Source organism: Bos mutus, chromosome 16 (assembly GCF_027580195.1).
Source record: "Bos mutus isolate GX-2022 chromosome 16, NWIPB_WYAK_1.1, whole genome shotgun sequence".
NCBI lineage: Eukaryota > Metazoa > Chordata > Mammalia > Artiodactyla > Bovidae > Bos > Bos mutus.
Window position 1 is genome coordinate 12,520,578 of NC_091632.1, and position 22,820 is coordinate 12,543,397.

Sequence of the window (22,820 nt, forward strand, 5' to 3'; positions counted from 1 at the left end):
TTTATTGATTTGGAATGCAACTTCATTATTTTTAAAAACACATAGAGGTTCCAATTCCAATAATAACAGTGGTGGTAGTTTAGTCTCTAAGTCATGTCTGACTCTTGCAACCCCGTGATCTGTAGACTGCCAGGTTCCTCTGTCCATAGGATTTTCCAGGCAAATCCTGAAGTGAGTTGCCATTTCTCCAGCAAGAATACTGGAGTGGGTTGCCATTTCCTTCTCCAAGGCATCTTCCTGACCCAGGAATCGAACCCAGGTCTCCTGCACTGCAGGCAAATTCTCTAACTATAATAGCAGGGAAATACCTAATAGACCAACCTTCCCCAGATAGCAAACTTGGAAAAAATATAGAAAACAACCATTGAAAACACTGAAGAGAAGAAGAAAAAGAAGACAGAAACTGGAGAGCTGTTAGTACTTGAAAGAGGGAAATGACACTGGGTGATTTTTCCCAATTTTGTAGCTTATGCTCAAGAGAAGGTCCCAATCAGTGCCATTTTTAGGCCAGAAATCTGCCATCTTACTACCTTGTAGAAGCAAAAGGAATAGTTTGGGGTTTCTGTAGCAGGTGGAAAGTGAAGAAAGACATCCCAGAAAGAAAAGAGCCACAGTAGAAGAACACCAAATTCTATATATAAACTTTTCTCAAATCTCTGCTAATCCCCTGAAATACTCACAGGGCAGTGTAGACATCAAGAAGCTCAGTTAAGATTCAAATAATTAAACAGAGATTTCACTTGGCACCTACTGCAAGAGACCAGAGTTTCAGCCAACTGAGTGTTAGTGACTCAGTCGTATCCAACTCTTTGCGACCCCATGGACTGTAGCCCACCAGGTTCCTCTGTCCATGGAATTCTCCAGACAAGAATATTGAAGTGGGTAGCCATTCCCTTCTCCAGGGCATCTTCCCAACCCAGGGATCAAGCCCACGTTGCAGACAGATTCTTTACCATCTGTGCCACCAGGGAAGCCAAATTAACCGCCCACCAAAAAATAAAAATCATACTCTTTGGAAGAATATGACAGAATCCAAAGTTTCTAACAATATCAAGGATACAATGAAAAGTCACTGCACATACAAGAATACGATATGTGACCCATATTCAAGAGGAAAGGCAATCAATGGAGATCAGTACTAAAATGACCCAGATTTTAGAATCAGCAGACAAGGATTTTAAAGTAGATATTATAACAATGGGCTTCCCTGATAGCTCAGTTGGTAAAGAACCCACCTGTAATGCAGGAGACCCTGGGTTGATTCCTGGGTCGGGAAGATCCACTGGAGAAGGGGTAGGCTACCCACTCCAGTATTCTTGGGCTTCCCTTGTGGTTCAGCTGGTAAAGAATCTGCCTACAATGCAGGAGACCTGGGTTCGATCTCTGGGTTGGGAAGATCCCCTGGAGAAGGGAAAGGCTACACACTCCAGTATTCTGGCCTAGACATTACATGGATTGCATAGTCCATGGGGTTGCAAAGAGTCGGACATGACTGAACAACTTTCACTTTCACTTTTCACTATAATAATGCTCAAGGGTCTCAGGACACCTCTCTCCTCTTACAAAGGGTATAATGAATAAGTTATGCTATTGGGCGTACAGACTAAAAACCACAATCACAGGAAACTAACCAATCTGATCACATGGGCCACAGCCTTGTCTAACTCAATGAAACTATGAGCCATGCCGTGTAGGGCCACCCAAGATAGACGGGTCATGGTGGAGAGGTCTGACAGAATGTGGTCCACTGGAGAATGGAATGGCATACCACTACAGTATTCTTGCCTTGAGAACCCCATGAACAGTATGAAAAGGCAAAAAGATAGGACACTGAAAGATGGACTCACCAGGTCAGTAGGTGCCCAATATGCTACTGGAGATCAGTGGAGAAATAACTCCAGAAAGAATGAGAAGATGGAACCAAAGCAAAAACAACACCCAGTTGTGGATGGGACTGGTGATGGAAGCAAGGTCCAATGCTGTAAAGAGCAATATTGCATAGTAACCTGGAACGTTAGGTCCATGAATCAAGGCAAATTGGAAGTGGTAAACAGGAGATGGCAAGAGTGAACATCGACATTTTTGGAATCAGCGAACTAAAATGGACTGGAATGGGTGAATTTGACTCAGATGACCATTATATCTACTACTGTGGGCAAGAATCCCTTAGAAGAAATGGAGTAGACATCATAGTAAACAAAGGAGTCCAAAATGCAGTACATGGATGCAATGTCAGAAATGACAGAATGATCTCTGTTCATTTCCAAGGCAAACCATTCAATATCACAGTAATCCAAGTCTATGCCTCGACCATTAATGCTCAAGAAGCTGAAGTTCAACAGTTCTATGAAGACCTACAAGACTTTCTAGAATTAACACCCAAAAAAGATGTCCTTTTCATTATAGGGGACTGGAATGCAAAAGTAGGAAGTCAAGAAACATGTGGAGTAACAGGCAAATTTGGCCTTGGAGTACAGAATGAAGCAGGGCAAAGGCTAATAGAGTTTTGCCAAGAGAATGCACTGGGGTGCGTTCAAAGCAAACACCCTCTTCCAACAACACAAGAGAAGACTCTACACATGGACATCACCAGATGGTCAACACCGAAATCAGATTGATTATATTCTTTGCAGCCAAAGATGGAGAAGCTCTATACAGTTAGCAAAAACAAGACTGGGAGCTGACTGCGGCTCAGATCATGAAATCTTTATTGCCAACTTCAGACTTAAATTGAAGAAAACCAATTAGAAAACCACTAGACCATTCAGGTATGACCTAATTCAAATCCCTTACTATTATACAGTGGAAGTCACAGATAGATTTAAGGGACTAGATCTGATAGACAGAGTGCGTGAAGAACTATGGAAAGAGGTTCATGACATTGTACAGGAGACAGGGATCAAGACCATCCCCATGGAAAAGAAATGCAAAAAGCAAAATGGCTGTCTGAGGAGGCCTTACAAATAGCTGTGAAAAGAAGAGAAGTGAAAAGCAAAAGAGAAAAGGAAAGATATACCCATTTGAATGCAGAGTTCCAAAGAATAGCAAGGAGAGATAAGAAAGCATCCTCAGTGATCAGTGCAAAGAAATAGAGGAAAACAATGGAATGGGAAAGACTAGAGATCTCTTCAAGAAAATTAGAGATACCAAGGGAACATTTCATGCAAAGATGGGCTCAATAAAGGACAGAAATGGTATGGACCTAACAGAAGCAGAAAATATTAAGAGGAGGTGGCAAGAATACGCAGAAGAAGTATACCAAAAAGATCTTCATGACCCAGATAATCACGATGGTGTGATCACTGACCTAGAGCCAGACATCCTGGAATGTGAAGTCAAGTGGGCCTTAGGAAGCATCACTACAAACAAAGCTAGTGGATGTGATGGAATTCTAGTTGAGCTATTTCAAATCCTGAAAGATAATGCTGTGAAAGTGCTGCACTCAATATGCCAGCAAATTTGGAAAACTCAGCAGTAGCCACAGGACTGGAAAAGGTCAGTTTTCATTCCATCCCAAAGAAAGGTAATGCCAAAGAATGCTCAAACTACCGCACAATTGTACTCATTTCACACGCTAGTAAAGTAATGCTCAAAATTCTCCAAGCCAGTCTTCAACAGTACGTGAACCAGGAACTTCCAGATGTTCAAGATGGATTTAGAAAAGGCAGAGGAACCAGAGATCAAACTGCCAACATTCGTTGGATCATTGAAAAAGCGAGACAGTTCCAGAAAAACATCTATTTCTGCTTTATTGACTATGCCAAAGCCTTTGACTGTGTGGATCACAACAAACTGTGAAAAATTCTTAAAGATAGGGGAATACCAGACCACCTGGCCTTTCTCCTGAGAAATCTGTATGCAGGTCAAGAAGCAACAGTTAGAACTGGACATGGAACAACAGACTGGTTCCAAATAGGAAAAGGAGTACTTCAAGGCTGTATACTGTCACCCTGCTTATTTAACTTATATGCAGAGTACACCATGAGAAATGCTGGACCGGATGAAGCACAAACTGGAATCAAGACTGCTGGGAGAAATAGCAATAACCTCAGATATGCAGATGACACCACACTTAAGGCCGAAAACAAAGAAGAACTAAAAAGCCTCTTGATGAAAGTGAAAGAGGAGAGTGAAAAAGTTGGCTTAAAGCTCAACATTCAGAAAACTAAGAGCATGGCATCCGGTCCCATCACTTCATGGGAAATAGATGGGGAAACAGTGACCAACTTTATTTTTCAGGGCTCCAAAATCACTGCAGATGGTAATTGCAGCCATGAAATTAAAAGACACTTACTCCTTGGAAGGAAAGTTATGACCAACCTAGACAGCATATTAAAAAGCAGAGACATTACTTTGCCAACAAAGGGCTGTCTAGTCAAAGCTATGGTTTTCCCAGTAGTCATGTATGGATGTGAGAGTTGGACTATAAAGAAAGCTGAATGCCAAAGAATTGATACTTTTGAACTGTGGTGTTGGAGAAGACTCTTGAGAGTCCCTTGGACTGAAAGGAGATCCAACCAGTCCATCCTAAAGGAAATCAGTCCTGAATATTCACTGGAAGGACTGATGCTGAAGCTGAAACTCCAATGCTTTGGCCACCTGATGTGAAGAACTGACTCCTTGGAAAAGACCCTGATGCTGGGAAAGACTGAAAGCGGGAGGAGAGGGGACGACTGAGGATGAGATGGTTGGATGGCATCACCGACTCAATGGATATGGGATTGGGTGGACTCCAGGAGTTGGGGATGGACAGGGAGGCCTGGCATGCTGCAGTCTATGGGGTCGCAAAGAGTCAGACATAGCTGTGCAACTGAACTGAACTGATCGGGCATATGCCTACACATCCTCCAAAATACTGAGAACTAACTAAGAATTAACCAGGCTGATGAAAGTAAGAAAAGTGATTTGGGATAGAAAATAAAGACAGGAGTTTTCATTCCCCTTGAGTAGCAAGACCAGTGACAGGTCTCTGTGCTGGTAGAGAGCTCTTGCCAAACACCTGCTTTCCAGCGCTCTTGGGTCAAAGGTGGAAGAGTTACCAGGTGTGAAATTGCATGGCTCTTTTGTAATCCTACTTATTTACCACCTTTACTAAAAATCTAACTAATCCCTCTTCAATGAAAGTTTTCCTGCAGCCCACTGTACACCGTATCCTAGTCCGTGGAGGGGAGTTTCTTTGATACCATCATGTTTCTTTCTTTCTGAAATTCAGCACAGCAGGGTAATCTCTTTGGGGAGTAGAGAGAAACTAAGGGTAGAGGCACTTCATGGAGGTTACAAAGCCTGCTACAGATAAAGCACAGATCAGCTTTGTCAGAGCTGCAATGGATGACCATGTTAACCCACTTTTGTATCATTCAGGGAAAATAGCTTGTCCACTTGTTGCTGCGTATTCTGCAAGCAAGTTTGCTCTGGATGGGTTCTTCTCCTCTCTCAGGATGGAATATGAGGCGACCAAGGTCAATGTGTCAATCACCCTCTGTATTCTTGGCCTCATCGACACAGGTAAGGTCAAGAAATTGGAATAAATGGCCTGCAGGACTGTCTGTCTTACTGTGGTGGGTAAAGAGGGCGCTGAGCTCCGTGACGTCATCGTGTGTCAGGCACTGAAAACCAGTGACAGCATTGCTGCTGCTGCTGAGTCGCTTCAGTCGTGTCCAACACTGTGCGACCCCGTAGACGGCAGCCCACCAGGCTCCCCCGTCCCTGGGATTCTCCAGGCGAGAATACTAGACCCCCTTTGATGAAGTGTTCCGTCACCTGTGGAGCCTCTGACTGCTCTTTGACCCTTCTCTCCATTCTGACTGCCAACTGTGCTGAGTAACACCACATTCCTCACCTGACCCTATTCTGAACACCGTATGTCCCTCATGAAAACTCAACGGCCATTACTTTCCTATGTGAGACTATTAAATACGAGTTTTTTTTCCTTAATAACATATCAGTAATAAGTCACAGATGTCACAAATCCTTTGATACATGGTGCTGAGAGGGACACAGCATCATTTGGGGGGGGGGGTATTCTTGTCGAAAACACATCATCTCATTCTAATTATGAGAACAACAGGAAAAAACCCCAAATTGAGGGGGTTTATATAGATCCTGGTGGCTTCCCTGTTGGCTCAGACAGTGAAGTGTCTGCCTGCAATGCGGGAGACCCGGGTTCTATCTCTGGGTCAGGAAGATCCCCTGGAGAAGGAAATGGCAACCCACTCCAGTATTCTTGCCTGGAGAATCCCATAGACAAAGGAACCCGGTGGGCTACCGTCCACAGGGTCGCAAAGAGTGGGACACGACTGAGCGACTTCACTTTCTTTCATACAGATCCATTGAACAGAACTCTTCTAAAGTGTCAAGGCTATGAGAGACAAGGAAAGAGTAAGAACCTGTCATAGATCAGAGAGAAAACAAGAAAAAATTACTACTAAGTGTACTCCTGGATAAGATCCTGGAACATACAAAGGACATTAGTGAAAAAATTAAGTCTGCAGTTTCATTAGTAATTTGTTCCAATTTTATCATATCTGTTGTTGATAGTTGTATAATGGTTATGTATGATGTTTTGATTGAAAGATATAAGGAAAGACTTTGCACAATTTTTAAAACTTTTCTGTAACTCCAAATGCAAATTTATCTAAAATATGTGATAGGTATGATTTTAAAAACTTTATTGAAGGGACTTCCCTGGCAGTCCAGTGGTTAAGACTCCACATTTTCACTGCAGGGGGCATGGGTTTGATCCCTAATCAGGGAACTAAGATCCCGCACTCTGCACAGCCAAATAAATTTTTTAAAAAACTGAATACAGTGAGTAGTAGTTACAGAACAAAAGAGAGAGAAAGACACAGACACACAGTGAAACAAGAAGGGGTGGAGAAACAGAGAAGCTGGGCAAGAAGGACACAAATCCTAGGAGGAGAGAGCAGGTAATAATAGTTTCCCTCCAAGTGAAAGTGGTTGGTGTTGCCAATGGAGCAAAGGCCTGGATTCCTGTGTCTCTTCCTTTTACAAGTCAGTCCTCATTATCACACCTCACTCTGGTTTTGCTCATTGACTCTTCCCATCACATGACTTCTATCCGCATTCTACTCCCCAATATTACTCCCTCACTCCAACCAAAACACCCAAGAGAGGAGTCTGATTCATTCAAATCACTCAACTAGTAACCTCCAGTTGCCCCCACAAATTTCCATCCAGGAAGACAAAGTCCATATGAACACTAAGATTCTCTTTGCCTAATAGGCCCTCAACATACCCAGTCTTCTCCATGTATTCCCAACACGGCCCGAGCAAGCACTGGCCAGCAGCCCATAAAAGCTAAGCTGCTGGTGTCTGCAGGCCTTCTATCACATAGACTCTACTCGTCTTGGATAACCACACTCTTCTCTTCTCGCTCTACAGACACAGCCATGAAGGCAGTTGCTGGGATATTTAATGCAAAAGCATCTCCAAAGGAAGAATGTGCCCTGGAGATTATCAAAGGGGGAACTCTGCGCCAAGATGAAGTATATTATGACAGTTCAATCTTGACTCCTCTCCTGCTGAGAAATCCAGGAAGGAAGATCATGGAATTTTTCTTCTTGAAGAAATATAATATGGAAAGATTTATAAACAACTAGGCACTTCCTGAGGGCTAGGCATCATAAAGGGAGCTTGGAACAATCCAGCCTGGTATTTATCCGAGCTCCATCATGAAGGTATCTCCCCAGAGAGATAAGTGAGTGCCCCCAGGGGACCGCAAGTCACACAGCACATCCCACAATTTAAAGGAGTCCCTCTAACATTTGTGGAAAGGTGATCATAATGAATGCCATGAATCAACAGTTGTGAAATTGACTGTAACCATAGATATAACTACAAGATACTTACATCAAGTTTACCTCAAAGGTAATAAGGCTATATTTAATCAATATTAATTCTGATAAAGGTTACATAAACTTTGTAAATTCATACCTCATTGGCTTTAACTTCAGTTCATTCAGCATGATTCCATTAAAAACTATAACCTATACACGTGAGATTTTTAGTGTACATTTCTTATTTTGTGATATGAACCTCTTACGTGCTTCTGAGTTGAAGAAATCATCCTACTTCATTTAGTGAACATAGCATCTTCACAATTTTGTATATTTCAGATGCTCTTTATATTCTTTCATACTGTTCATCTGGAAAGGAGAACATCTGAACGTGAATAAACAGAGCAAACGCAGAGAAGTGGAGGTCCCTGTGGTTCTGTGAAGCCACGGAATCTACACCTGTTCGATGTACTCACAGTGCATCAAGCATCTATAATTTACGTGTGAACACTCAATATTAGACGTTTGTTGAGGAGAGGTTGGAGTTCAAATCATGTCACTCACACATTTAGTCATTCATTCATTCAACAAATATCTATCCAACACTTGCCAGGTATCACTTGACTACAACCAAAGAGGATATGAAACACTAACAACTCCACAAAGCCCCATATTGGCCAGGGCCTCCAACAGGTGAGAGTGGAAAACTGGATAACTCTAGTAGAGTACAATGAAAAGGAGATTCTTTACCAAAGTGTGGGCAAGGCTATAGGGAAGTCACAGAGGTAATGTAGCATCTCCAGGTTCAGCTCAGTTCAGTCACTCAGTCATGTCTGACTCTTCGCGACCCCATGAACTGCAGCACGCCAGGCCTCCCTGTCCATCACCAACTCCCGGAGTTCACTCAAACACATGCCCATCGAGTCGGTTATTTCCAACCCCAGGCCCGCCATCGGGACAAGAGGAAAGAACTGTTACAAAAGCCCAGAGGGTAAGAAATGTTTGCAGAGTGCCATAGGACAGGAACTATGATACTCAGTTAAAGGACGCCACCAGCCCTCCAAGGACCACAAAAGAGGGATCTGGAGAAATAAATACACCTTCCCTCTGATTCCTTGCTGGTATTTTCAACTAAGTGAACAGAGGGGCAAAGTGCAGATTGATATAAACCATACAAGTCAGCATACCCAGGCACACAGCAAGGTGGGGAAGGATGGGGAGTGCTTTGGAGGGATAGATGGAATACATCCAGCACAAACTCAGCACTCCCAAATGTAGGGTTCCCATGGAAAGTGATGTTGGGACACAAGACATGAGCCTAGACATGTAGGGTAAGTTTCCTTTTCTGGTCTCTTAATCTAAACTGCTGGGCAGCAAAACAAACTGCAGTCCACTGAGCTGCCAGCCACATGGACAAGGAGCTGGATCCGGAGTGTGAAGATGGCTGAACTTTTCTTAAAGAAAAGACCTCCTTAAATTATGCCCAGGGAAAGGAAGCAGGAGAAATCTGACTGAGACTTAGAATTTGCTTGAGTAGAGGTTGTATGTCTTACTATGTGAGGCTTTCCCCAGAATTCAAAAGGGATGATATCAGAAATTAGGTCTGGACTTCCCAGTACTCCAATGGTGAAGAACCCACCTGCCAGTGCAGGGGACACAGGTTCAACCCCTGGTCTGGGAAGAGTGGACACGCTCTGGGGCAACTCAGCCCAAGCACTGCAGCACTGAGCCCACGACCTAGAGCCTGAGAGCAACATCAACTGACGTCTGTGTGCCTAGAGCCTGTGCGTCACAACACCGCAGTGAGAAGCCCACGCAACACAACTGGAGCGTGGACCCCACGCGCTGAAACTAGAAACATCAGAGATGCAGCACAGCCAAAAATAAATAAACAAACTTAAAAAAGAGAGAGAGGGAAAGAGATGAGGTCTGAGATCTGAAGCCATTGACACCCTCATCATTTGCTGTCTTCACTAACTTGGACGTTACAATTCCCTCATCTTCAGCAGCATGACTTTACCGCTCCAAGCAGCTTCTGTCCAGGAAGATAAACGGTACAAGCCAATGTAAAAATGCTCAGTTTTTCAATAGACAGCATCAAAAGGCTATTACTCTTCAAGACTCTTTGGAATCCTCATGTCAGAAGCCTGTCTTCACCGTGCTCACCAACAGGAAATGCTTGCATCGTGACCCTTCTCCAGTTCTAATCAAACCACCTCACTGAGTGCCCACGTTAAACCAGACTCCAATACTTCACAAACACCCCGTTTTGCCCTCCCATTCTTAGAGGCTGCATGTCTCCATCAAGGTAGTACCTCCTTTCACCTGAGTAAGCAATAAGCCCAGTTCTTTGTCTCATTGAGCAGTGGCTGCATTGTTTCAGGGAGCCCTTCCCAAGGGACCTCTCAAAAGCCCTCACCCCGCTCCTCACCTGGCTCTCCTGCCCCTCGAATATCTGCCCACTCTCTCCAGAGCCAAGGGCCCCGCAGATGACACCACTCTTATGGCAGAAAGCAAAAAGGAATTAAAGAGCCTCTTGATGAAGGTGAAAGGGGAGAGTGAAAAAGCTGGCTTAAAACTCAACATTCAAAAAACAAAGATCATGCCATCCGGTCCCATCACTTCATGCAAATAGATGGGGAAACAATGGAAACAGTGATAGAAAAGACGTTATTTTCTTGGAGTCCAAATCACTGTGAATGGTGACTGCAGCCATGAAATTCAAAGACGCTGCTCCTTGGAAGAAAAGCAATGACAAACATAAATAGCATATTAAAAAGCAGAGACATTACTTGGCCGACAAAGGTCCGTATAGTCATAGATATGGTTTTTCCAGTAGTCATGTATGGATGTGAGAGTTGGACCATAAAGAAGGCTGAGTGCTGAAGAACTGATGCTTTTGAACTGTGGTGCTGGAGAAGACTCTTGAGAGTCCCTTGGACAGAAAGGAGATCAAACTAATCAATCCTAAAGGAAATTAACCCTGAATATTCATTGGAAGGACTGATGATGAAGCTTAAGTTCCAATACTTTGGACACCTGATGCAAAGAGCCAACTCACTGGAAAAGACCCTGATGCTGGGAAAGATTGAAGGCAGGAGGAGAAGGGGATGACAGAGGATGAGATGGTTGGATGGCATCACCAACTCAATGGACATGAGTTTGAGCAAGCTCTGGGAGATGGTGATGGACAGGGAAGACTGGCGTGCTGCAGTCCTGGGGTCGCAAAGAGTCAGACACGACTGAGTGACTGTACAATAACAAAAACCAGCAGCAAAACGGTTTTTATCGTTAGACGAGATCCACATAAAAGGACCTGGCCTGCTTAGTTCAGTTCATAATAAGCTTAAAAATATATCTGCAAGAATGACTGTTTTCACATTCTATGTGGAACCCAGAGGTTCATTGCTCACTTTTTGCCCACATGACATGAAAATTCAGCATTCCTTTGTGGATTCCAAAAGCAATTCCACTGTCACTGAATGTATTAGTGAACAATGTCATCTTTTCCCAATGTTTCAGAGGAGGGAAGGAAGGCTGGGTTTACATTCAATGGGAGTGCATCGTTTAACTCAAAAGGCCCCTCTGGGCCAGGTCTCTTTCATAGTGCTTCCTTCTGGCTCCATCTCTTCCCTAACTCTGACCCCAGAGTGCTCAGCTCCCACCCTCCTTCTGCCCCACCATTTATCATGCAAAGTGGATTCTGACTCTATCTGGAGAACACCCAGCAATATATTTTTAGCAAAAACATTCTTTTACCACAAGGAATTACTGAACTGTTAGGAAAATTTTAAGTCACCAAAAATTACATACGTGGTTAGGGCTAACCCAAACCAAAACACCAAAAACAATTTTAATATCTACCCATAGGCTGTCAATGGGCTTCCCAGATGGCTTAGGGGTAAAGAATCCCCCAGCCAATGCAGGAGACTCAGGAGATGGGGATTCAACCCCTGGGTCAAGAAGGTCCCCTGGAGCATGGCAACCCACTCCAGTATTCTTGCTTGGATAATCCCATGGACAGGGGAGCCTGGTGAGCTACAGTCCATGGGGTCGCAAAGAGTTGGACACGACTGAAGCGAATGAGCATGCAGGCTGTCAATACTATGAAATCACTGTATCATAGTAACAAGAATGAGGTAGATTTATATGTACTCACATGGAAGGACCTTCCAGACATACTCTTAAGTGTATAAAACAAGTTGCTTACAAATATGTATAACATAATCCCACTTATGTTAAAATTATATATATACAAAATGGGGAGGTTTGTGCACATGTATGTGTGAGGATGAGTGTATGGAATGAGGAGGCTAACTTGCATGAAGCTCTCTTCTCAGACCTGACAAAATTAGGAATGGCTTCCCTCTGAGCAGCAGACTGCGATTCTTGTACTGGCAGTGTTATGGGTTGAGGCGTGCCCCCCCTAGATATAGGTTGAAGCCTTCATCTCCGGTTCCTCAGAGAAGCATTTTCACTCATGAGTCTTCAGTCTGGGCAGGGCTCCAGGAGGACAGCTCACTTGTGCTCCACTCAGCACAGCTGGGCTGGCTCAAAGGCCAGGAGCTAGAATCATCTGCAGGCTCCATCACACCCGCGGCTGGTGTCTGAACTGGAAAGACTGACTAGCTGGAGCCTGGAACAGCTGAGGGCTCCTTCGGCGTCCCTAGCTTTGCATGGCCTCTTCACATGGTCTCTCAGAATAGCAGCTTCAGGGCTGCCCAGACATCTTACAAGGTGTCTCTGGGTTCCTAAAGCATGTGTCCTGAGAGACAGAGCCAGGCGGAAGCTGTATTACCCATGATGACCAACCATAAGCTGGTAGTGACCCACCCCACTTCAAGGAGACCAGGCAGACCCCCAGCTCAACCGACGAGTGCCATGTCACATCGTGAGAAGAGCATAGGGCATGGGACCCATATGGGTGCAGCCACCTTGTCAGCTCCAAGAGACAAGGAAGATCATAAGATCTGCTGTCACAGACCCAGAATCAGGGACTTCAGTGGGCAGCACAAATGGGGCAATAAGCCAGGTTCACAAGAGCTAAGGCCCTGTAGATTGTCAATAAGATGGGGGCAGGAGGTTGATAAGGAAGAAAGGAGATGAACACCGAGCAGGGGCGTGATTAGATGAAAATTTATAGCCAAAGTTGTAATAAAATTAGTTTTGCCTTCAGCCTGAACTTTCAGGGCAAACCTTGGGCCCAAAGACATATGAAAACTTCAGCCTGTGTTCAGTAGAAACCAGCTGCTTCTTGATTCTGTTCAACTTATCATGTATCAGATGGCATGGGGAAAGCAAGAGAAGCTATGAGACAATATTAAGGTAGTTAATGAACTAAACTTTTGCTCTTTCCAGAGGAGTGTTGGTAAAGGCTTGACAACTGACTCTCCAGAAAAGATAAAAGAAAGCAAGCAAGCCTGATACATAACACTTGCCTACTTCAGTGATGCAAACACTCACCATGGCCAACCTAAAGCCACCGGTTGACACCCCGCCCGTGTGTTAGAGAGCGGTGCAGAGCAGGCTGCAGCACCCACCCTGACTTTCACTTTCCACATTCTCGACAGAATTAGTTATTCTTAAAGGCTCAGTGCCTCGCTCCTCTTCCCAGGACTTGAAAGAAACAGAACAGCTTGCTTCTATCATTACCAGAGAAGAAGAGGGAACAAGGGCTCCCCGAGACAGAGGACACCCACATTCTTCACCTCTCCGGGTGTCAGCATCTCGCGTGAAGTCGTGGCCTGAAGCCAAGTGTCTGAGCTCTTGAGTCCACCTTCACGTACGCTAGCACTGCATCCCCTGGAGCCACAGGGAAAAAACCACGGACAGTGGGCGCATCAAGGAGAAACAACAAGAAGTCTGGGAAGTGCAGGCCAGCACCTCCAAGAGCCAGACTCCTTCTGCATTTCCAACTATCCATCCTCCTCCTTGTCACTGTGGGGTCCCAAGACAGTTGCTCCACCTTCAGCATCACTCTGTGATTCAGGCCAAAAAAAAGAGAGAGAGAGAGAGAGAGAGAGACGTGAGAGGCTAAAAGCATGCACCAACTGAGCCTGACCCCTAATAAGGAGCCAATGGGAAAGCCCCAGCCAGGACTTCAGCTCACGTCCCATGGGCTAGAGCCACGTCTTGGGACCATGCCTCCCTTCACGAGAGGTTGAGAAATGCAATTTTCAGCTGAGCACAGGTCCACCTCAAACAAACACGGGGTTCTGTTAGGCAACCATGAGTGTTGGTCACAACGTGAATCACCTCAGAGGCAAGTCTGAGTACAGAGCAGAAGGACACAGTCCCTCAGATGCCAGGCTCCCAACCGTGGTGACGGGAGGGGCCATCTGCAAGGCCCTAACTGTGACTCCTTCTCCTCCGTCAAGGATGTAAGAAAAGGCCCTCCGTAGCAGGTAGCAGGGAGCCCTGGGGTGACTCACAGGCCGTGACTCACGTCCACGGGGGACGGGCATCCAGCGGCTGTTTCTGGAGAGTTCCCTCCCAAGGGCAGGTACATCCCTCGTCGCCACCCAGTCTGTCCACGCAGGCTGGGCTGTGTGGGCCTTTCTTCTTGGCCAGGCGGCTCTCAGCCAGCACCTCAGACCTCCCCTAGAGTCCCCAGCAAGCTCCAGAGATTCTCCAGAGCGGTGGTCTCTGAAAGTTCGGATCTCACACTTCATCGTTAAAACATGATTAGGCATATGTATTTCTGATAGATATATAGCTACTATTTATATAATGTGTGCAGGCTATATGTGTGCTAAGTTGCTTCGGTCATGTCCGGCTCTTTGTGACCCCATGAACTGTAGCCCACCAGGCTCCTCTGTCCATGGGACTCTCCAGGTAAGAATACTGGAGTGGGTTGTCATGCCCTCCTCCAGGAGATCTTCCTGACCCCAGGAAACCCGTGTCTCTTATGTCTCCTTCACTGGCAGATGGGTTCTTGGCCACAGACACGACCTGGGAAGCCCATTTATATAATGTATGTATGTAATATTTACTAACACAAAACATATGCAAAAATAGAAATCTTTAAAAGACAGGATTAAAAAAAATAAATAAAGAGAAATTCTAATATTTTTCTCCCTACACCCCAGTAGTCCCTGCAACACATCCCCTTGGGAGACTATGGCTCTACAATTGTGTGAGAGGGCTTCCCCGGTGGCTCGGTGGTAAACAACCCACCTGCCAATGCAGGAGACACCCGTGGTTGGATCTCTGGTTCGGGAAGATTCCACATGCCACAGAGCAACTAAGCCCACGCGCCACAGCTATTGAGCGTGTGCTCGAGAGCCCAGAACCACAACCTCTGAGCCCACGTGCCGAACTACTGTAGGCCACGCACCTGGGAGTCTGTGCACCGAAACCACAGAGGCCACAGCAGTGAGAACCCCGCGGACACACAGAGAAGGGCCCCCCGAGCTGCGACTAGAGGACAGCCTGCCCCGCAGCGAAGACCCAGCACAGCCAAAACCCCATTTTTTAAAAAATAAAATAAAGCTGTGTGAGAGGAAGAAGTCAGCATACACTACTCACCAGCCCTTCGGGACCTGAGTTACAACCTTCCCTTGGCTCAGAGCGCACTCCTATTCTTCTCTGAGGATGTTACACATTGGGTAGAACCCGTACCCCTTCTTCTGGCCCTACTGGCTGCCCAGGGACTTTGGCAAGAGCCCACATTCTTCTTCATCAGTGCCCAGCCCAGAGCACGGGGACATACGTGCTGACCTAGTCTCAGGAGCCTCCCTTCATTTCTCAAGGGAGGTATGTGAACCAAGCTAACTTGCAACATTAAGGGAAAAGAAAAACACAGCCATGCTCATCACGCAATGTCTCCAGCAGGTGCGCCTCAGTGTCAGCCTCTCAGCACCCCTGGGTCTCCATCCCACCCAGAGGGCCGCCAGTTCACGAAGGATGCCGGGGGAAGTCAGGACACCCCTTACCTGCTGTATCCTCCCCTTCTCGTTATTAGATTTTAACTTCATTAACTTCTCTAGTTGGTAGACTGACAAGTTTCCTAGTTAGATCTAGAATATGTCTAAATTCTCTAGTTTTTAAAGATGGGGGTGGGAGGTAGGGACGAGGACAGGCAAATGTGAAAAGAAGAGGCAGACGAGAAAAAAAAGAAGAGAAATTTTAAATAAAAGGTGAAATAGGACGTAGAACTACAATGCCCACAGGCAAAAAAAAAAAAAAAAAAGAGCCAGGAGAAGCAGACCTCGGCCTGCACAGATCCCAGGACACCCAGGGTAAGGATACACTCAGCCAAGAAAGGAGAAGGGAACATGGATTCCTAAAAGATGAAAGGTACCAAATGAGCATCTGCTGAGTGGGGAGGCTTGAGAGATGGGAGTTTCTGGGAAGGGAGCAAAGGAAACAGAAGTCAAAGGGGAGCACATAGTGGCTCATGGCACTACCTGGAACCAAAGCGTGGAAATGGGACAAGTCAAAAGACATACACCAGCCAGGACGGAAGCTTGAAGGACCCAAGAAATGGCACTGTTGGCTGACCTGGGACTGGTGAGGGGTGGGGGGTGGGGGGTGTGCTTTGGGACCTCTCTCACACTGTTCTTGACCAGCCTGTGGCACCTGAACTCCAGGTAACAAGGTGATGCAAAAGCTGCTGCTGCTGCCTCTAAGTCGCTTCAGTCATGTCCGACTCTGTGCGACCCCACAGACGGCAGCCCACCAGGCTCCACCGTCACTGGGATTCTCCAGGCAAGAACACTGGAGTGGGTTGCCATTTCCTTCTCCAATGCATGAAAGTGAAAAAGTAAAGTGAAGTTGCTCAGTCGTATCCGACTCCTAGCGACCCCATGGACTGCAGCCTACCAGGCTCTTCCCTGCAAAAGCTACCCCATCCCAAAGCAGCAAAGCAGTCCAACCAGACTTACCCTTTCCACGGGCCTCCCTTTTTGCAGCCAGGGGCGGCAGCGCCACCCAGTGGCTGAGTGAGGGGCACGGTGGACTACGCGTCACCAGGATTCCTTACCCCCAGCTCGGGCCCAGGTTCGGCTCAAGGGCTACCACCACTCCTCACCGCGTGCCTTCCTTGTGCGTCAGCTCTCGGGGGCGATTGAACAGACCCAGAGGAGGCAAGGCGCCACTCGGCCTCCGGTGGGGCCACCAGGAACCCCGAAGCCTAGGACACCATTGGCTTTCAGCCAGATCTGTTCAACAGCGACAGCTAGCGGTCATCTTCAAAAGCAAGGTGCTTTTGAAACGTCAAGGTATGTATGGGGAAATTAAGACAAGATTCTTGGCTGCGAGCAGAGGCTGGCATATATCCAAAGCCACCCTTGGCTAAAATGGAACTGTAGCCCACCAGGCTCCTCTGTTCATGGGGATTCTCCAGGCAAGAATACTGGAGTGGGTGGCCATGTCCTCCTCCAGGGGATCTTCCCAATCCAAGAATCGAACCCAGGTCTCCCCACACTGCGGACAGATTCTTTTCCGTCTGAGCCACCAGGGAAACCCACAAGGAATGTAGGAATCCTGAACTCTTTAACGTGATGTGCACATCTCAGGTCACCTGCTGGGCTTCTGACTCCCCAAGGCCACAGAACCGTTGGTCCCCTTAAGGCACCCTGCTATTCCCACGGTGCCTATGCCCAGGCCGTCTCTTCTGCCCAGAATGCTCTTCACCCTCCCCATAGTCTGCTTAACTCCTGCTCACCCTTTAAGACTCAGCTCAGCCGTTACCTCCTCTAGGAAAATTTTCCCCACTTCCTCCAGGGCCCACACCTCAAGACTGGGACGCGTGCTTTCCCACCCATCTCCCATGCTTCCAAAAGCTTCTGTATTTGTCTACCACTTGAGTTTATCAACTCTAAATTTACCTTTTAATTGCCTCATGCAATTCCATCAAGGGACTCACTGTACAGAACACAGGCCCTGGCGTGTTGCTGTGTTTTGCGACCCTATGGACCGTAGCCCGCCAGGCTCCTCTGTCCATAGCATTTTCCAGGCAAGGATACTGGAGTGCGGTGCCATCTCCTCCCCCAGGGAATCTTCCCAACCCAGGGACGGAACCTGCATCGCCTGTGTATCCTGCATTGCAACCTGCTGAACACAGATCTTGGCATGTAAAAGGTATTTAATTAACATTTAAGAACTAAAGGACTCTTAGAACCTAATACTGGGAAAGATTTTAGAGGAAACGAGACCCAAAAAGACAAAGCAACTTTACGTTTCAGGAATAGATGGATCCAAAAGTCATTTCTTCAGGTTCCAGACCATTCCTCTTTCACCACGCCTGTCTGGTTTTCCTCCTCGATAACACCCAGCAGCACTGAGCCGTCGCGCTGTGGGCAGGCCCCCGCCGCTCAGCGCCCTCCTGGCTTTGCCATCTCCAGCAGTGCCTGTACCCTGGCTCTGTTCCCTCCTGCCCACTTCTTGCAAACCTTTCTCAGAATGAAATCACTTCTTCGTGAGCAAACCCACTCCTGGATTCTTATCCTCAAGGAAGTATGTTAAAAGAAGAAAACTCATAGATTCACGCATGAAGTTGACGCTCACTGGCAACACTGTAGTAAAAGCTGTAAGTCAGGAGTTACCAAAATCTCCACATAAAGTTCATCCATGTAAATCTCCATAGAAATCAAATTATCAATCACATCAGGCAAAACTAAAGAGAGGATCAACGCTTTGGGATGCATTTCCTTCCTTCGTGTATTAGCAAACACTTCCACACACTTACTATGTGCAGGCATTATTCTACGGTATGAATATTAACACATTCGATTGGGTTCAGTAGAGTGTAGACGTCAAATGGCCTACCAGACACTTCTCTGGAGGAACTCTGTGAGATGCCTCAAATAATTTTCTTCCACACAGATTGAAAAGTGAAAGTGTTAGTCATTCAGTCATGTTCGACTCTCTGTGACCTCATGGATGGTAGCCTGCCAGTAGTCTCCTCTGTCCATGGACTCCTCCAGGCAAGAATACTGGAGTGGGTTGCCATTCCCTTCTCCACCACATAGATTAGCGTAACACATATTCTTAAAAGAATCCAGTCAGTTGACTTGGATGAGTTTACGTATTTTTACACTACCGTGTGAAAGCAGCTAGTGGGAAGCGGCAGTGTAACACTGGGAGCTCAGCTTGGTGTTCTGTGATGATCTGGAGGGGTGGGATGGGGTTTGGGAGGGAGGTTCAAGAGGGAAGGGATACATGCAAACATATGACCAATTCATGGTGTTGTAAGGCAGAAATCAAATACAACACTGTAAAGCAATTCTCCTCCAATTAAAAATAATTTTTTTTAAAAAGCTACATATTTTAATTTTTGCCATCATTTCATGGATGGACAGGTGTCACGTGTTTATTAACCTTTTGAAGTTTGATAGTTAACCTTTTGATAGCTTAAACATTAACCTTTTAATGTTTAATTAACCTGATTAACCTTTTGATAGTTTTAAACATTTTTCCCCGTAGATATAATTGGAAATTATATCAGATGAAAATTCACTAAAACACTCCTTCGTATTCATACAACTGCAGGTCCAAGTGAGGATTCATCGCATCCGTCAATAGGTCACAAGGGCTAAGAGCAGTGACAGCTAACATTTATGGGGCGCTACATAAGTGTTAGACCACGTAATCCTTGAATAATCCCATCACTGTAGTCATTTTACAGAGGAGGAAACTGAGATGTAAAGAGGTAAAGTGATTTACTACCCTGAAACAGGCAGCGAAGGTGAAGCCAGGCTTACAACTCAGGCAGGGCGCACCCTGCTGCTCTATTGCCCTAGGCTGCCTTTCAGGAAAAATGCTTCCCAGTGAGCAACAGCCCTGGAGAGGCGTGTCAGCTGTGATACATAAAGTAATCTTGTTCCCAAGTTGAACGTTATCCCAGTTCTGAATTTACCATCGCAATTACAGAAAATTATTATAACTCATGTTTTTTTTTCCTTATGTCTATTAAATTGTATTAACCAGTGGTTAATCATTACCCTGAGCAATGCTGGGGAGGCATAGCTACCATTCAATAGTAAGGAAATTATTAAACAGATCGTAGAGCACAAACAACATTATGAAAGATCGTGACAACACTAAAAGGTAAAAATATGAAAAAAAGGTAAAAACATGAAAACTAGTTTTAACACCGTATCAAGTGGAAAGCAAACACATAATTGTAGATTCACAACACAAAGCATGTGTTTAAAAAAAAAAAAAAAGATGGGTGCATACAGGCCAAAAGAAGGGAATGTGAAAAATATGAATTTGTGTTTGGGTAGTAAGATGAGGTCTTTCTTTTAAGAGTTATCAGATTACCACTTTTATAAAACTGAAAAAAAAAAAAAGAAAATGAAAGGAAAGCGGAATGCTTTCTGACCCTTTTATCCACCAAGCTGCCTTCATCACTGGTCTTCAGGTTCCTGGAATGCTCTCTGCATTACAGGCTGACAGCAGCCTAACATGTCAGCGCTCTGGTGAGACTAGCCTAGGGTGGTTTTGCAGCATCAGCTCAAATATTCTTGGTTATGGATAATAGATTGTGTTGAGTATAAAACAGATCAGAAAGGTAAGGGTAGAAATGTATAAGGTTTATAGAAAAGGCTCCGGAGCATATTATAGTTTGGAATGTGAGGCCATCTGCAAAATAATTGGGATCGTTTAACTGAAGCTGTGGCCAAAAAATAAGGACAGTTTAAACCAGGAAGGAAAATTGCCAATTTCAGAAAGAGGATAACACTATTTAATAACCTATTTTACCAGAGAGCAAACGTCTTTGGAATCACAGCACTGGGGAGCGCGGCTACTCTTGCTGAGGCTCTCAGAATTCTTGGCTTAAGACAAAGGTAGGCTATCGCGGAAAAAAACAATACGTAAATGAAGTAAAGTAAGTGAAAGCATGTTTTAAGAAACAGAAGCTTCATATTTCTATTTTTTCTTAAATGACTTTTGGTAGTTCAGTAGTTTACGTTAAGTAGATTGTTTTTAAACCAGTAAGGTGACTTTCTAGTGATAAGCTAGGAGTTCTCAGAGTCTTGTTACTGGACAACTCCCCCTGGAGAGAGGAGGGCAGTGCTTTTTAATTGAGAAAAAGCAGCACCTTTTAGGAGAAGGCAATGGCACCCCGCTCCAGTACTCTTGCCTGGAAAATCCCATGGACGGAGGAGCCTGGTGGGCTGCAGTCCATGGGGTCGCTAGAAGTTGGACACGACTGAGCAACTTCACTTTCACTTTTCACTTTCATGCACTGGAGAAGGAAATGGCAACCCACTCCAGTGTTCTTGCCTGGAGAATCCCAGGGACGGGGAGCCTGGTGGGCTGCCATTTATGGGGTCGCACAGAGTTGGACACGACTGAAGTGACTTAGCATAGTACCTTTTAAAGTTCAGAACAGGGAATGACATACCTAGGGGGCAAGTCACGGTGATATTTGACTCAGGATAAGCCTTATTTTGTACTCTGGCAGGCCCAAGGGGATACAATCTGAAATGGAGTCTAAAGGGAGAGACTAAACTGCTCTAAAGATTAACACAGTTTTTCCTTTTAGTCCAGAGGTTGGTGTCTGGGAGGCCCTTCTTTTCTGGGTTACCTTCCTCTTTGCTTTTCTATCTGTCCATTTTTCACACACACACACACACACACACACACACACACACTATCCTATCCCAGGCTTGAAGCTGCATCCTGTCGGGGCCCTTCTAGGTCAAAGCCAGTGAGATGGTTCTTCTCTGGAGCCTTGGATGAAAAGTAACTTGCTTCCTGCTCAGTGCTGGGACCCACAAGAATGAATCTGCTGTTAGTTGTGTCTTAGGGCTAAGCCTTTCAGATTCTCTATACAATAGATGAATCTCACGCCAGTACTGATCATTTCTTACAGCATAACTTGGAGGTTTTATTGCAGAAGAAGGTTCTCTATCAACAATGATAACAGAAAGCAACCAAAGAGGACTGAGAATTCTGTCCTGCCAGGAACATGAAGTTGTAACTACCGAAGAGAGGCAGGCTTGCAAATGGAGGAGTTAAGAAAATATTTATTTTCTCCTGATGAGTTTAGGCTGTACCATCTCTGAGAATGAATGTTTGTCCGTGGGATGTCTATATGGACATCTGATTAAACAGTTACCAGCTACGCACTTGGAAGACTAAAGAGGAAAGTCTGCACTGTGGAGAATTTGCACGCGAGCAGACAAGTCTGTCCACAGGACCGATCTGCAGGACTTGGAGTTCCAAACTGCCCCCACACACACCCCAGCCACCTTCTGCAGAATGTGGACTGCCAAGCCCACCAGGTACTATGCTGTCGAATGTCCACAACCTTATTCTAAAATGAATAACTTAGACTTGAGGAATGCATTGCTGAGAAAATGTTGGAGGGTGCATAGGGTGCAATTCTGAGGCAAGAACAACTTCTTATGGACAAGGTTGCCATTTCTCAACAAATGAATAGGATGTCATCCAGAGGGTGGAAGTGGGGGAAAGATTAGAACTAGTAGCTCCCATGGCGGTGGTGGTTGCGGGGGGCGGACCCTATAGAGGGTTAACTTCTTCTTGCTATTTCTTGGAGTATAGGAAAAGTTATATTAACATATAATTAAAATTTTTCTCTTTCAAAATTGGGATTCCCTTTTGTTACCCCAACCCTACCATGAAATCTGATAGTCCTACACATTCTCGTGTGATGTTGTGAAGGGTAAAGCAGTGTTTTCCAATCCTGTGTTTACCCCTTCAAGGGAGCCCAAAGAGGGCTCAGCATCCAGCAAGGAGATCATGTTCCAAAGTTCAGGATTTGACCATCAACAAAGGGACCTGGAAACAGTGAGGAAAAGCACAGAATGCTGACCAGTAAATGCTAGGTGATCAACTCAACAAGGGGCCTGACCTACATCCTCCTCACTAATCCCCACCAGAGGAAGGGAACCCTCAGGCAGAGGCAGGCTAATGATTAGACTGTCTGTGTATTAGACTGTTAAACTATCTACCTCTGTGTCATGCTGTGCTTAGTCGCATCTGACTCTTTGTGACCCCATGGGCAGTAGCCTACCAGGTTCCTCTGTCCATGGGATTTCCCAGGCAAGA

At 45.5% G+C, this 22,820-nt stretch overlaps 2 protein-coding genes across 5 annotated transcripts in view; one reads left to right on the forward strand and one right to left on the reverse strand.

Moving 5' to 3' along the window:
• Window positions 1-8,011, forward strand: part of HSD11B1 (hydroxysteroid 11-beta dehydrogenase 1) — a 69,933-nt gene extending 61,922 nt beyond the window's left edge. For both annotated transcript variants that reach the window (XM_070384721.1, XM_005901355.3), the window contains exons 6-7: window positions 5,362-5,505; window positions 7,402-8,011. In XM_070384721.1, coding sequence (XP_070240822.1) covers window positions 5,362-5,505; window positions 7,402-7,619 — 362 coding nt within the window. In that variant the 3' untranslated portion in view covers window positions 7,620-8,011. The remainder of the gene's footprint in view (window positions 1-5,361; window positions 5,506-7,401) is intronic.
• The window catches only part of LAMB3 (laminin subunit beta 3), a 188,497-nt gene that overhangs the window by 140,369 nt on the left and 25,308 nt on the right, over window positions 1-22,820 (reverse strand). The gene's annotated exons all lie outside the window — the stretch shown is intronic.